The 17,071-nt window shown below is 38.2% G+C and overlaps 1 protein-coding gene across 22 annotated transcripts in view; it reads left to right on the top strand.

Moving 5' to 3' along the window:
• Positions 1–17,071, top strand: part of adgrl2a (adhesion G protein-coupled receptor L2a) — a 97,283-nt gene that overhangs the window by 23,178 nt on the left and 57,034 nt on the right. For all 22 annotated transcript variants that reach the window (XM_034308668.2, XM_053237979.1, XM_034308669.2 and 19 more), the window contains exon 3: positions 15,414–15,627. In XM_034308668.2, the coding sequence (XP_034164559.1) occupies positions 15,414–15,627 (214 nt within the window). The remainder of the gene's footprint in view (positions 1–15,413; positions 15,628–17,071) is intronic.

Genomic DNA, 17,071 nt, shown 5'->3' with positions numbered 1-17,071 from the left:
AACTAAACCTGAACGAATTTTAATGAAAAGAATATAAAAATAAAATCAGAACTATAGTAGCACTGCTGTGCAGACTGTATAGATAGCTACAATGAATGGCAAGAACATCCTTCCATATTCTGCAGTTCTTTGTAGTTTTCTTGGCAACATCCACTATAAGAAGTCATTCTTAAATGCCAGATCAGGGGAAATAGGGGCAATGTGTGTCTGCAAATTGTGTCTGTTCATAACATAGCTAGCTACAGTTTCTCTGTGTATTTTTACTACTGTACTGTGGTTCCCTTTAGTTAGATTCTTAATTCGTATAAGCCTCTGCCCCTGTCAGTCCCATTCTACCCTAGTACTGAGTGACGCTATACCAAGCCATATGAAAATTACAGAGTCTAAAGTCTCAACAAACACAAATTTGTTTTATTCAGCCGAGTGCTTAAAATTTATTCTGGTCTTGTTTGTATTGGTATACCACCCACAACTAGCAATAAAATTCTGCTCCAACATGACAGACATGAGAAATTGTCTCATTACAATTAGCATAACAGGTTTCTTTTGCATCTCATGACACGTTAACAACAGACCAGACTTTTTTGGCAAGGATAGGGATTAAATTGCCCATTTTAAAAAGCGGTGGAGAGAAAAACAGGATTTCATTCGAGTATATTAGAGTGAAGACTCTCATGTCCTGTATAAGAACACAGGTTACCATTTTCGCCATATACCCACATTCCTCTTATCTCTCCTGGCTGTTTTCTTTTACTGTCTTTGTCTTGTCTAGGCATATCCCCGTGTGATCAGCACAACAGTGTGAGATAGGGAAAGACCACGTGGTCAGAAAGTCTAGGAAGAACATGATTTGTTTTATCACCCCCCCCCCCCCCCCCTTTTTTTTTTTTTTTTTGAACTGTGGATAACATCCCATCAGAAGCAAGCCATGAAACCTTTATTGTTTTGTTTTACTTTTTCACGCACCATGTGGGCTGGCTGTAATGTGGCCATAAAAGGCCTTGTTGGTAGACAGTGTGGCATCGAACTGAATATAAAGGATGTACTGTGTATTCACTACGATAAGGATCTTCATTCCTCTTTTGTTTTTTGTTTTTGTCTGAAACGATTTCAACTCAGATTCATTTTGAAGACCCAACATACAGCAACTTAAAAAAAATAAAGATCTGATAATTTTTTTCCAGCAATTGTGAGAGGTTTTGGCGAACAAGTGAAAGAGACACAGATGTGGACCTTTTCTAAACCAATTTCCAGGAAGAGTATGAATCTGTTGGGTTTTGTGATGGAGGTGCTTAGGGTGCTCTGAGAAAAACAGACTGTGTATTAGAGGGTCAGAGGGTAAGTATAGCCAGTTTCCTGTTTGCTGCGTTAATATTGTGGAATTTTAAAGTGATTAGGAAATGCAACATTGGGTCACATCGGCCTCTTGATTGTTTTCATGTGATTCAGGGAAGCCTGTGACTAGAATTTCACTTCTACTATTGAAGTATTTCATTTTTACAAACAAGCTTCCATGATCGGTAATTGACAGATTTGGCCAAGAGCTTAACGCTGCTTTTTGAACAGAGTTCCAAATTTTAAAAGCAATTTTTTATTTACTATTTTTAAAAATACTTGATTAAAAATAATACACACATATACACCTTTCACTTTACATTGACCTGACATAATTATTAATGCAGTTAATTAATATTGTGGAAGCACTGAAATCTAGCTCTAACCTCAGCAACCAAAAGTAAACATTTTTTGCATAGTTTCTTAAATAAAAAACTTTTCCTCACGGGGACCAGCCAGATGTCCCCACAAGATCAAAATTATCAGATATTCCTTCCTATTCATGAGGACGTTAATAATAATAATTCCAACAACAAAATAACAGTAGCCTGGGAACCTTGGCAAAGCAGAATGTGTCTGGGTTATTAATTTTTTTAAGTTTAGTATGCTGCTGCTATAAGCCCATACCAGCATTTATCCTCTATTATCCAGCAGCCAGAAAAAAATCTACTTCTGATTGACTTTTGCAAAACTTTTTTTTATGTATGTATGTATGTTTAAACTCTATGCTCTTCGTGATGGCACTACACTACAGTGCACGCTACTCGTCCTGAATCCTGCCACCTGCTACGCTATACACACCGGCCGAAGCGCGATCTGGCTGTCAGTAGAACAGTTTTTACTATGTGGATTATTTAGCATGCACGGATGACAGATGATCTTTTCAGATTCATGAATACTCAGGTATGTGGAGACACGGATGAAACCAAGCAAAGCTGCCATATAACTGTATGTCATATAAATACATGTTCTGTGTGAGGAGAGCACATCAAATTTTATAAGCGACATGTTGGGTAATGACTTACTGACTTTTTGTCAAGGTTGTGAACAGAATGTGCAACATTAGCACACACAGAGAATTCATATACTCATTCGTGTCTGTTAGTCTGTATTAATGTAACTTCACTTGCCCAGTGAGCTAGATAATGAATAGATGGTTTGTTCACCCCTGTATTGCTACTACTACTACTACTACTACTACTACCACTCCCTCTACCACTCCCCTTACCACTACCACCACCACTACTCCCACTACCACTACTACCACTATCACTACCACTATGACCACTATCACTACTCCCACTACCACTACTACCACTATCACTACTACCACTATCACTACCACTATGACCACTATCACTACTACTGCCACTATCACTACTACTGCTGCTACTACCACCACCACTCCAACTACTACCACTATCACTACCACTATGACCACTATCACTACTACTGCCACTATCACTACTACTGCTGCTACTACCACCACCACTCCCACTACTACTACTCCCACTACCACTATGACCACTATCACTACTACTGCCACTATCACTACTACTACTATCACTACTACCACTACTACTACTGCTGCTACTACCACCACCACTCCTGCTACTACTACTCCCACAACCACTACCACTATGACCACTATCACTACTACTACTACTGCTACTGCTACTGCTACTACTACCACCACCACTATCACTATTACTACTACTACCACTAAGACCACTACCACTATTACTACTAATACCACCACCACTACGACCACTGTCACTGCTGCTACTACTACTACTATTACTACCCCTACCACTACTTCCACTACCACTACCACCACCACTCTAATTAAGAAGCTTTTGATTTGAATGACTTTAATCATAGAAATCTGGAGTTAATTAATTAGCTTGATTGTCAGTACACAACAAACAAGAACAAATAAATAACCCTTTTAATTTACATCAATCGTATTCAGCATGTCCATTTTTTAGTGGTCAAGCTATTTACTCCCTTTCAACTTCCACTTTATGTAATCCATGTTATAGGAGTGCATGATTTCCATTTATTAAAGCCATTTCTCCCAGTTCCAACTTAAAGGATTACAATTTGCTGCTATTATTTAGCCCGGGGTATTATAACTTTTCAAGAAATCAGCAACATACTGCTGTAAATGATACATTTCATAACATTCCAAAACAGATTGTGGGTGCATCGTGTAAGGGAGCAGGCAAAGTGACTATGGCTTTACTTTTCTCTGGGATGGAACTGTCCAAGTGTGTCGCTGATCGCACAGAGAATGTGACCTCACACTGTGACTGAGTGCTTGACCTGGTGAGTCATTTTATCTCTCTGAGCTGGAGATTGTAAAGCTGTGATTCTGACATGCCAGTAAAAGACGTCGAGGTTTTGCACCCCCATGGGGCAGTGTGCACTCAATAAACTTCACAATAGTCAGTCATTAATGGAGGATGGCAAAAAGTAGTTTGATTGGAATGCAATTTCTTATGTAAGGGATGAAACAGAATATGGTGTGAGTATTACAGAAAAATGATCAACAACAGGATGATGTGGTGCGGCCCGATGTGAAGAGGAGGGTCGTTACCTCTCAGAAGTTCTCAGAAACTTTCAAAATTATTACATGTCTTTTATTCCTCTTAGACTACAGCAATTTTCCAACGTAATAAACAACACGTCAAGGTTTTTAACTGTCTGTAGTTAAATTAAATGTTGTAGAACTTCTGTGAGACAAGTTCATTGCTGTCACTGTCATCACCTTCTGACCAATCAGATTCAAGAATTCAACAGCGCTGTGGTATAATTATTGCGTTTGTACCTCAGCTTAGCAAATTCGATAGCTTCATGTTCTGACGGACATCTCGAAAACATGTGGAAATGTCTTCACAAGGCCCATGTGCGTTCTTTTATTCCAATGCAAATCTCCATCATTGTTCTGCAGTTTTGAAAGCTTTTTAAATGTCTTTCATGACAGTGCCACAAAAGCACCTTTGCTCATTTCAGTTTGACAGCACCTTCCAGCGTTCTACTCCCTACAAGATAAGTATCCAAGACAGATGATGTGCAGACAACTAGAAATGTGCAAGATACTCATTAGCAAAATTTTATGTCAAACAGATTTAGTTCCTAAAAAAGACTCTGTGCTACGGCATAATATCCCAAACCCACAAATGTATTAGAACCACACAATGTAGTGCTTTACTCCTGCTGCATAATGCAGGCTCTCCTTTCTGCCACGCATTTTTCAATCCAGACAAATGACTAGCCTAATACGAGGAGAAAAGACCAAAGCTGAGGTCAGGTTTGGGTGAAGTATCTCCTTAATAGTTTAAATTAAACTGAATTTTTACACGAAGCCCTCACAAGACCTTTGCAGAAGGGTCAAAAGCTTGCTTAAATGATTGAGCTTGTTCGACTATGCCGGTCAGAGCAAACACTTGCTGGGCCGGGAGTTTAAATGCCAGGTGGAGGTCAGGAAAAGTGATGTCTGAATAATGTGTCGTCGAGGCATTGACACGAAAGGGCACATTGTGCTTAGTGACAGAAAAGGAAGACGGAGAGAGAGAGAGAGAGAAAGAGAGAGAGAGATTGGGAATGGACACTGTAAGCATGTGCCCTTAACTATGATGATGTATGTAGAATCCTTCCTTATTGATTGGAGGAGCATAAAATGGTTTAATGGTAGATTCCTAATCATTAATATTCTTACTCTGGTGATGTCATTCTGCAACTGCAAATGTCTTTCTAAGTCAGAAAAGAATTATGTCTCTTTAACTGTAATAGATTCACACATACGAGACACTGTTGATAGTGCCATTGAAAAAAAAAGCTGTACGTGAGCCATTTTAAAGGAAAATTCTGCTCTGAAACACATTAAATATTTGTGATGTGCTTAATGATTCTGGTGCTAATTTGTTGGTTGGTGATGTCACAGGGGGACATTGCTAGCACAGGTACAATGGCGTTTAATTAGAGACAAAATCTCAACAATTTCAAACATAAGTGATATCAGTCAGGTTTTGTTGTTAGTTCTGGAAAACAAATGAGCAGGAAGGTCCTTTCTCATTTTTTATATTAATCCAATGGAAAAGTCCAGCACAGATGCAGCGGAGACAGCAAACGTTGGACTCAAAGTTCCAGAATGCAATGTGGCAGAGACTCGGCTCAGCTCGTAAGCGATCTACAAGATGACGAGCACAGAGTTGTTGACGGCGCCGTTAGCACTAAAGTTGAAGCTCGGGAGTCTGACCTGTTTGAGCAGAGTGTGCAGATGAGGAGGTGAGAGAGTCGGACAGACTAAAGGATTAAAGCTCTGCTTTAAAGTGCCCTTGGAAACCGTTAACCAAAGTGAAATTGAAGCATTAGGATCACGTTGAAGCACTGAAGATCACCTGTTAATTATAAAGATTAATATGCAGGTCATTCAGAGTGGATTCTTCACGTAAGATAAAAAGAAACCAAATGAGAAGTCAGTGAATAATCGTTCATTTATTAGTGTCTAACAGTCCCAGAATATCTCAAGAATCACTATTTTTAGTACATCATCGAGAAGCTTTATTACATTGCACAACTACACAGGCATATCATTGTATTTTAGCAGTCTCCCCAGACACATCCTCTGGGGTTTACAGATTTGAGACAGCATGAGAAAGCCACCATCTGCCTGTGGAGATGACATGTCGTCAATAACATTGTAAAAGACAAATTTATGACCTTGATGTGGTGCATTGTGTTTAATTAAAGCTTAAAGGCTAATTTCCATGTATGAGTGCCTGCTATCAATTGAGGTCACAGAACCCACAGACTCTTGGTTTACTCTGAGTGCCTCTCTGATGTTTAACATGCAGCCTTTTTCACTGCTCTGTGTGTTTTATTATTTTGAAAAAAAAAAAAACAACTTTGTTTGGTTTACACAGGTTGTTGTGCAAGCTGTTGTATTTGCATCACATTGATAATTTTATCCTACACAGAGCTTTGGAATGTCTTTCCGTCAAAACCGATAAGGCTTTTTTGATGCTCATGTAGATAGACATTGTTCCCATTATGCTGGTAATGTACACAGTAATTTGTCTTTGTGGGTTCGTGCGTATCTCCCGTGGAACACAAGGGAGCAAATCGTAGCGTGGAGGCGGGGGGAAGGGGGTTGCTACAGCATGCTGATCCTATCTAAACATCCTCTGATGGGTTAGGGCTGGCTTTAAAAAAAAAAATAACCCGCTTCAGCAGTAAAAAGGTAGAAGTCAGGATATATTTTTATAACGTCTGTCCAAAGCTAAATGACATACAGCTTTTTTTTTGTCCACACACCTGTATCAAAGATGCTCCTGATAGTTCACCCTCTGTTGCTATGGAAGAGAGAGATGTAAATGAACTGGGGCAAACCGTGGCCATGAATACCAATGAATCTTGAATCCAGGAACCACACCAGCCTCTGTCTGCATATCAGAGAGTATATGCCTTCTCACAGGATGTTACCCATACGCAGCTTTTTTTTCTCTCTCCTTCTGCTTTTCACACTGCCTTAAAGCCTGTCCATAACCAGATCAGATGAAAAGGACAAAAGACAGGCAGTGTATTGGTTTGGTCTGTGCTCTGCATTGTGTTTGTGTCTGAATCGTGATAATGCGGTTCAACATGCAGAAGAAAAATTTAATGGCTTCAACTTTTCTGCTTAATAAATTCTTCATGCTAAGATTTGACCCAGAAATTCCACAGATGTTTGCGCTGAAGGTCGTGTCCTCAGGTTAAACTACCAAGCTTTAATGGACACCCCCCCACTTGAACTTGAACCAGAGTAAAACCTTCTCACCAGTAGCGAATATTTGCATTAATACCCACAATATTTTCTCATCTCTTTCTTCTCCCCCCCTTGACTTCTTAAGACAACATGGCTATTGTAAAGGATATTGCTGGATTATGGAATCAGCTCCGCAGGGGGAAAGGTGACTCGGGGAATCTTTGCTTTCCACAGACGTCCACAGCATTTAGCGCAAGCAGTAAATGTAAAAAGACGTGGAGGACTCAAGCTGCGTTTCCTGTTGCGTCGGCTAGATTCGGTATGATATGCTTTCCTATTCCCCTCCAAAATCCCCTCAGCAAGCAGCTTTGTCAACCATAAGAGCAGGATAATAGCAGTGCTAGCAACGCTGGATCATTTCTAAGCAGCTGTACGCTGTACTGTCGGGACAAAGCACAATCCAAGCTGTGTTAATGAGGCTTGACAATGGTCATGAGTGTCCTGCATCTTTTGTTGAGCATCAGTGGGAAAGAATGCACTGTCATGCTTAAATAATCTGGTTATCCCTCTATACTGTCTATACAAAAATAAAAACCAAAGCTTGGAGACAACACTCCTCAGTGATTTTTATTAATATTATGTCATTTTGTTAGTTGTTTAATAATAATAATAATAATAATAATAATAATATTTATTTATTTATTTATTAAGTGCCTCCTGAGCATATTCAGAAATATTTTTATTCCTGTGTGTCCTACTTTCTCTATACGCACATATTTTTTATTAGGTCATATGCCGATGTGACTCTCATACGTTTGTCATCTGGTGCCTCAGCAGTTTTCTTGTGAGGGAGATTACGACAGGATGCTGCTACCAATGATGACGATCTTAATCGCTCCCTGTATGTTCATTACCTCCACTCCAGTCATGGTTATGTCCTGGCAGATGGTCACTTTTCCAATTGATTTGGCTCGTTGAGGAGATTAAAATATTATCGCACCACAGAGACCATGCTCCGTTGTAGTCAAATTAGCATTTTTGCCTGGCTACTGCTCTCTGAATGGGCCAATGTCACTCCAAAGGTGAAAATTGAATTAGAGTAGAATTATGGGACTGTAACCACTAGTGTGGAACTCAGTCTACAACCTGACATTCTCTCAATTTGTAGCAGTAAAGGGACATTGGAAAATGTTTTATGTCACTATAGTGTAGTACGATAACCAAACCATTTTCCTCCTTTACTTTAATCCTTTGTAATTAAAAACACAGGTATCACAAAGCTCATTTTACAGCTCTGAATTACCACAGCACAATAGCGCCCTGTATTTACACAAATATTTACATGAGAGCAGAGCACTGTGGAGTAAAGTGGAGACCAAGAAGTCATTTGTGCATTTGAACCTTGATTAAAAGGGCCCTCTTCAACCCTATAAGTGGCATTGAGCATACTCACGGAGTCATGTACAGTGTGGCGACTGATAAACCTCAACTATGAAAGGCTCCCATTGTGCACCAGTGTGGGGCCTGTTTGCCCGAGTTCAGAGTTGGCTACCTATCTGCTTGAAAGGAATTGAAAAGCGACTCTTGTGGTGACTGACCAGAATGCCTGATAACGCTTGGTGTCAACAAGGCCAGGACGGCGGACGGAGATCACAAAGCCATACCGGTTGCTATGGCAATGGAATTGAGCATTCCCTTTAATATATTATTTACCGCTTCTGATCCTGTTGCCTGTTGATTAATTAGATGGAGAGGAAAGAGTAGGAGGGCCACTCACTCACTCTCTTTCACAGGCTCCTGGTAAGTGTACCGTGCTTCTCTGCTTTGTTTTAACAGGCTTAAATAGGAATATGTGAGCAAAATGCAGGGTCAGGTCTGGACAGTGTACTTTAAGTAATGGGAAGCAAAACAAACCCAACAATTCTGTAGTCTTTTCTAAACAGAGGAACATAAAAGATGGCTCCTCTTTGAGAAGTCCTGCTTGTATAGTATATACACTGAAAAACGCATCAGGTTGTCACCATGAATTGTGTTTTGCTCAAAGTAAAAGTCCAGTTTCTCCCAAACAGTTTGACCCAGGTGGATTCCCACTGTAAATTGCTTCAGAACACAAAGAACAATTTATGTAACTATCTTTTTTTTTTCTCTCATAAGTGTAGAACAAGTGAAGGCCAGATCTCAAGTCCGCAGCCCTTTGTTAATGCTGCATTTCTGTGGTCAGCACTTGGCCTTGGGCTGTCAGGCTGTTTATGCATTTCAGAAGACGCCTTTGTCCCCTGCCCTCCTGCCAGACTTGCCTGTTGGCCCTGACACACATAATAAATAAATAAATTCATATGGTAAGGATTAGGGGTTGGAATTTTATTTATTTTTTAAAAATCATGGCATGATAACATTGCAACCCAATATCACTGTTTTTTTTGTATGTCACAATAAACCCCACCCAAAACAATTAAAGCAAACAAACAAATAAAACTTGTTAATCACGTAGCTAGCAGATAGAGCATGATGTCCAAGCTTGATGATACAGCTATCTATCCAAAAGGACCATTTAAAAAAAAAAAAGTAAGTTAGGTAACTCTTAGTTAGGTAATCCACTTTGGAGAGTTTTTCTCACGTTAACTAATCTAACTAGATTTGTTTACAGGTAAACAGTTATAGCAAGCTGATTTTATAATGTGATGTTGGTAATCTATTAATTTAGGACCAGGTTTCAAAATAACTCCTGAAACATGAAAACACTAGCATTAATGAACAGGGATAGCATACATTCTAGAAAAGAAGGTAAATTCTTTGGTGAAGTTACTAACAACTGCACAAAAAAAACATTTTTTTTTCATTGAGATATTTCTAAAACCTTTTCTTTCTGGATGGTTCTTGGATGGGTCTATATTCGTTGTAGCTGACATCAGCTAATTCTGTCAGCATAGTAGTAGGGAGCTAAATGCAAGGACAGTAAAGTTGATTTTAAACCAGAAGAGTAACGGTGCTGCTTTCCACTGCTGCAGCACTGCTTGCAATACAATCCTATGCTAATCAGTTTAGGATTTTAAACAATCTGAAGGTGGCACAGCAGCAATCAAGTGTGCACGAACCACAGTCTTATTTTCACCACTTGCTGTGAGCATCATGCCCCTAGAAAAATGTGTATAATTTAAATCCTGCCACGAAGAGGCCACTGTCAGTCATTGATGGGGATAGGAGGAGGAGTGAATTACTACTATTTTGCAGCCTACTATGAGAAAGTTACACATTTTGATTTGTGAGGACATAGGGTTATGAATTTGTTGTGAATTTAAAGCTACAGTGTATAGAATTGTTTTGTTAAAAAAAAAAAAAAAAAAAAAAAAAAAAAAGATCATTGTGTCAAGGGAGTAATAATTCTGTTTAATACAATGTTCCTGAGCTGCAAGGCAGCCTGACAATCCTGTAATTGTAATGATGTAATAGTAAGTCAGGATTGGGGTCAGGATCATGTCAGAATTGGCTGGAAATCTGTGCATATCTATGCGTCATATGCCAGCTCAGATACACAGCTCAGGCACAAAAGAAGTCCAGCTCCACAGTGACAGGCAGGGGCTACATCCAATTAGGGATGAGAGAGAGAGAGAGAGAGAGAGAGAGAGAGAGAGTGCATGCATGAGAGTGTAAACAAATGGTAGTGACAGCATGAAAGACTTTGGTGTACTGTAAGAGGTTTCAGCTTTTTTTTTTCTTGCTGAACAGGTAAGGCATTTATTTGTTCTGTAATTTGGTGGGAAGCGTACGAGTGAGTTATGATAATCAGCTAGAATTTGGATTGTTACCCAGTTGAAAAGTTGTCTTAGCTGTTCATTTTTGTATTTCAGACTCAGTTATACCATATGAGAGTGAGTGATTTGAGCACTCTGCTCTCATGATCTGTGTATTTTTATACTCTGATGTATGTTTTAGCTTCCTGGTTTGTGTCAGGCTTTACACATATTAGATCACAAAATACACAGAGAACACAGATGGGGTTGAATAAAAAATATTCTCATAATGCTTTTGTAAAACTGAGTAATCATGAATACTTGGGCCTTGTTCAAAACTGCATACTACCCCTCCACCCCCGATGACATTACTATGTAAGTGTGATACTTAGTGTGCGTTATATATTTTGAGACACAGCCTTGGGACAAATTCTATCTCTGTGAGATCACTCGTTGCAGAGAAGAACAGCGCAGCAACCCATGTCTGAAATGTTCTTCCACAAGTAGCTCGCAATAGCATTTTTTGACCAGATACGGTGAAAATCTTAAATCCAAAAGCCCTGAGATGATGGGTACGTATCGCAGGCTGATGCAGTTCATGGTTTGTTTATATTTTGTTCTGTCTGCTTGTACAGGAATGCTGGCTCTGTTAACTCCAAGCCGTCCGATACATAAGCCCTAAAAAATCCTGAGAATACTCGAGTTTTACCCAAGTCGCAAGAAAATGTGGCTTGCAAAACTTTTCTGTTATTTTTAACACATTGTGTTTAGCACCATATGTAGCTAAAACAAAGAGTGAAATGACTAATTACTGAGAAATGGAGAATGCTCACTGCTTAATGTCTGTTTGCTAGCTAACCCTTAAACTATTTTACAGTTAACATGTTTTCTTTAAAATGTATATAATTATATATTTACAGTCCGTTGCAGAAACGTTGCTGAGTTGATGTAGTTGCTGGTTGTTTAACTGGCATCAGTATACTTCAGCCTCAGACTGTATCCTTTCATTATTACTCTGCTGAGAGATTGTGATGTTATGGTGTAGCCTTTAAACACATACTGGAGACGTTTTTGTGTACTTCTATCTGCTGTTTTGGGTGTATAGCACCAAAAATTACCTAAAGTTTCAAATTTCTACAATTGCTAATTTCATAGTTGACATTTCAGCTTTGAAAGCTTGTTTGAACAAAAGTAACCACAGAGGCTGTGTTTTTTTTAGCAAAGGCAAATGAAGATTGTTCATTTCTTAAATGCTAGGCTACTATTAGTAAAGGAAATTTCTCCAAGTAGCCAAATTGAGATGACATTAAACATTAAGGATTTTGGGTTAAATTATTTTAGAAATAGAATCTCATGTGCTCATTGATTAAATATATGAACGAATCTTCAACGTAGATCTCAGTCTGCAGTCTACATTTTCATTTGCATCTATTGTTGTGACACTACAGCTTCTGTGCAGTGGTTGTGACATCTATTGTAGCTGACACTACAGCTTCTGTGCAGTGGTTTTAATTAGACAGGAAAATTTTGAGATATTAATTTCATTTTGTTCATTTGATCTCTTTAATCACAAAAAGGTGTCCCTAGGAAGCTTGAAATGACTCAGTTTCAAATATTTTGGGCCAAAAAGGGAATTACAAGAGTAAATCAAAGTGTCAAAAAATGACAAATCATGTCATAAAACCAGGACCGATCTCATAAGAGCAACAGCGGCCCAGAATCAAGACGTTAGGACACACTTTATATATATAGACATGCCAAAGAAAACGTGTGATCCACAAAATCAAATCAAGATGTAAGATAAGTAGCATAGAGCTGCAGCTTAATGTGCAGTGGTGCAGACGTTACTTTACTAACCCTTTCCTCCTGTTTGGGTGGCTGTAACATTTTTTTCCATTATATTTATATGTTTAAAAAGATATTTGTTATATTTTTGTGCAAGGGATTCCCTTATTGATGAAGTCAGTAGCTGTTTCTAAGAAGGTCCTGCAAGATGTCAGGCCTAATCAATGACTGTTTATGAAATAAACCCTGCGGGCACGAAGTATGGACCACGTTGGTGGCCATGTTCAGGCCATGTTTAATTTTCAGACACATGAACAGGACGAGCATTACGCATTATAGCTCTGTCATTTCAGGTCACCAAGCAACGGCACCGTTACTCATTCGTCTGTTCTTTTCCATCCCACGCCCTCAACATGTTCTGGTTTCCTTTGAGCACAGGACAATAAAGTCCAGTACCATATAGCAAAACCGCAGTGCTGTGAACTGTAAGTGTTTTAGCAGGATTCTTCAGATGAAGTATATGAGTGGTTTTGGGAAGGCACGCCTGATCATGCTGATGTTTTTTCCCTTAGAGGATCACATACATTCTGCCAGCGCAGTGTAGCGAGGCCAAAGCTAATGCAGCCCAGCCAGATGGACTATACTGCAATCCCATTGATTCCTGGATGGGTCATGTGATCTCTTTATTGAGTCTGACCAGAGTTCAAATATAAGCCAGAGGAAAAAGGCAATTGTCAAATGCTAACGGAGGAAACCAAAAACAAGTTTTGCTTTCAGTCCTAGTGTGTAGTGTAGTGTAGTTGAAATTAAAAGTTACCATTCATCATTTTGATAGACCTTTTATACCTCAAGAGAACTACTCAATCTAAATTTAGCCTTGAACTGGAAATGCACCAACACCAACACTGTACCGAGTCTCAAGTCCCTTCCCGGATTTTCTTTTTGGCAAGCCGAAAACCTTTAATAAATTGTGTTTCACCCAAAAGCGCTCCCCATAATTCATTCCAAAAATGATCGCAGCATGACAGCTTGGAAGTGAGGTAAATACCCATCATTTCTCAACACTTTCTGTGTTTTAATGTGTAACCGTCACACAAGGAATGCCCAAAGTCAAAAAGAGAACAGAGCAACAATACACATTCTGTCTTCTCTGATTGTTGACTCCAGTCATCCAGAAACTCATTTCGATTGAGCGGACTTTTTAAAGTCATTTGAACCCATTTTGTTGTCAGTACACTTTTGATACAGCTAAAAACATCCTGGCTTGTCAAAAAATGTGATGCAGGTAATGGCTTGATGAAAAAAAATGCTTAGGAGTTATGGGTGCTCTTTTTGTTGTATAATTAACATCCTGTCAGTAGCTTATGAACTGAGTGTGTTAAAAAATTTCCTGTGCATTTCAACATGTAAATAAAAAGAAATACGCTGAGATAATATGTGGCGTAAATACACCTTCGTTTTATATCTAGCAATTTATGAAAAAAAAAACAAACAAAAAAACAACAGCTGAATTTCCTTCTTTCTAAAGTCCAACATGGTTTTAGTTTGACAACTATTCCAGCTTTTTATTTGTTCAGAGGTTTTGGTTATGATAAATATGATCTTAATTGGAATGTTAAAGTCTACAACATATTTTTAGCATTTATGCAGCCAGATGTTTTAGCAGGTCAACTTCAGCAAGGGACAAGAACTGAATTTATATTCATCAAGGTGCTTGGAGATTCAATAGGCTGTTGTTTCTGTGAACGGAAATCCCTGAGGATATTTTTTGACTGAATTTGTCCTCTTGGTCTATAGAAACTTGCTATAAATAGAACTGATGTGAATCACAGCATGAAGCATGTTTAGCACAAAGCACTGTGTGTCATAGATTTTTGCAATTTGTAGGCCGATTCATTCTCCTGTGCCTGTTTTTTAAGGCACATAAACTTCTGATGTCAAATTCAGCACGGCGTGTCTCCCACCACCCACAGGGATACGCCCAGAAGTCTGTGTACGGTCCCACTGGAATTTTATTTTCAGAAAACACCAAAAGCGTCTGCTTCACATAACAACTCTAGTGGGCCTGCCAGAGCAAAAACTGTTTTCACTGGATTTACTTCTAATTTGCCACACAATTAATAAGCTTCTGTGTTTTAGGTGAAATTTGAAATATAGTGTTATTTTCAAGATAAGAAATTAGCCTTTTATGTTTAGCATGGAACAATGCTGAAAGCAAAATGTCCTCTAAATGATTTGTTGGGAGTAGATTGCTTCATCCCCCCCCCCCCCCTTAGCACAGTTATTTGGCACTGCTTGCATTTGCAGAACACAAAGTATTGATTTTTTTTCTCCCCATGCTCAGACAGCCTTCATGTTTTTTTTCTTTTCAGCCATGCACATGCCTACTATCATACTGTCAGAGTTAACCATTCATGTTGTTGATGCTTGTTTGGCTATATCTTTTTAAACCACTACATTATTGTAAAATATATTTGCCTATATTTAGCATTAATTTAATTTAAAATTGAATATGTCAGTGCTTGAATAGTGATAGTGTACATTCTATCAAGCATACTTATTAATTACCATAGATATTAAATATTGATTTGTTTACTTTGACTTCCCATTGGTGATCTTTTTTCCACAAACTGACACTCGGAACGTCTCATTCGTCTTAACGTCAGCTTGGCAGCCTTTGAAATAATGTCCAGTGTGTTTCTCAAGATACCCCCCCCTCCCCCCACACATTTCTCCCAATACTTCTTGTCAGAGTGGTTATATTTCTGTCTTTGATTTATTCTTTCTGCGTTTTCTCTTCCCCTCCTCCCCAGGCTTCAGTCGGGCAGCACTGCCGTTTGGTTTAGTCAGGCGGGAGCTGTCCTGCGAGGGCTACCCAATTGACCTGCGCTGTCCAGGAAGTGATGTCATCATGATTGAGAGCGCTAATTACGGGCGCACGGATGACAAGATCTGCGATGCCGACCCCTTCCAAATGGAAAATATCAACTGCTACCTCCCTGATGCCTACAAGATAATGTCCCAAAGGTGGGTATTCTGTGCTGGTGACACATCCTACAATACTATATGACATTGTACAATACTATATCACATCCTACAATACTATATGACATTGTTCAATACTATATGAGATCCTACAATACTATATGACATTGTTCAGTACTATAGCACATCCTACAATACTATATGACATCCACAATACTATATGACATTGTTCAATACTATATCACATCCTACAATACTATATGACATTGTTCAATACTATATCACATCCTACAATACTATATGACATTGTACAATACTATATCACATCCTACAATACTATATGACATTGTACAATACTGTATCACATCCTACAATACTATATGACATTGTTCAATACTATATGAGATCCTACAATACTATATGACATTGTTCAGTACTATAGCACATCCTACAATACTATATGACATCCACAATACTATATGACATTGTTCAAAACTATATCACATCCACAATACTATATGACATTGTACAAAACTATATGACATCCACAATACTATATGACATTGTACAATACTATATCACATCCTACAATACTATATGACATTGTACAATACTATATCACATCCTACAATACTATATGACATTGTTCAATACTATATGACATCCTACAATACTATATGACATCCACAATACTATATGACATTGTTCAATACTATATCACATCCTACAATACTATATGACATCGTACAATACTATATCACATCCTACAATACTATAGCACATCCTACAATACTATATGACATCCACAATACTATATGACATTGTTCAATACTATATCACATCCTACAATACTATATGACATTGTTCAATACTATATCACATCCTACAATACTATATGACATTGTACAATACTATATCACATCCTACAATACTATATGACATTGTACAATACTGTATCACATCCTACAATACTATATGACATTGTTCAATACTATATGAGATCCTACAATACTATATGACATTGTTCAGTACTATAGCACATCCTACAATACTATATGACATCCACAATACTATATGACATTGTACAATATTATATCACATCCTACAATACTATATGACATTGTACAAAACTATATCACATCCTACAATACTATATGACATTGTACAAAACTATATCGCATCCTACAATACTATATCACATCCACAATACTATATGACATTGTTCAAAACTATATCACATCCACAATACTATATGACATTGTACAAAACTATATGACATCCACAATACTATATGACATTGTACAATACTATATCACATCCTACAATACTATATGACATTGTACAATACTATATCACATCCTACAATACTATATGACATTGTTCAATACTATATGACATCCTACAATACTATATGACATCCACAATACTATATGACATTGTTCAATACTATATCACATCCTACAATACTATATGACATCGTACAATA

The sequence above is a fragment of the Pangasianodon hypophthalmus genome, chromosome 11, assembly GCF_027358585.1.
Source record: "Pangasianodon hypophthalmus isolate fPanHyp1 chromosome 11, fPanHyp1.pri, whole genome shotgun sequence".
Classification (NCBI taxonomy): Eukaryota; Metazoa; Chordata; class Actinopteri; order Siluriformes; family Pangasiidae; genus Pangasianodon; species Pangasianodon hypophthalmus.
The sequence above is the reverse complement of the archived record's forward strand: the minus strand, read 5'-3'. Positions and strand labels throughout refer to the sequence as shown.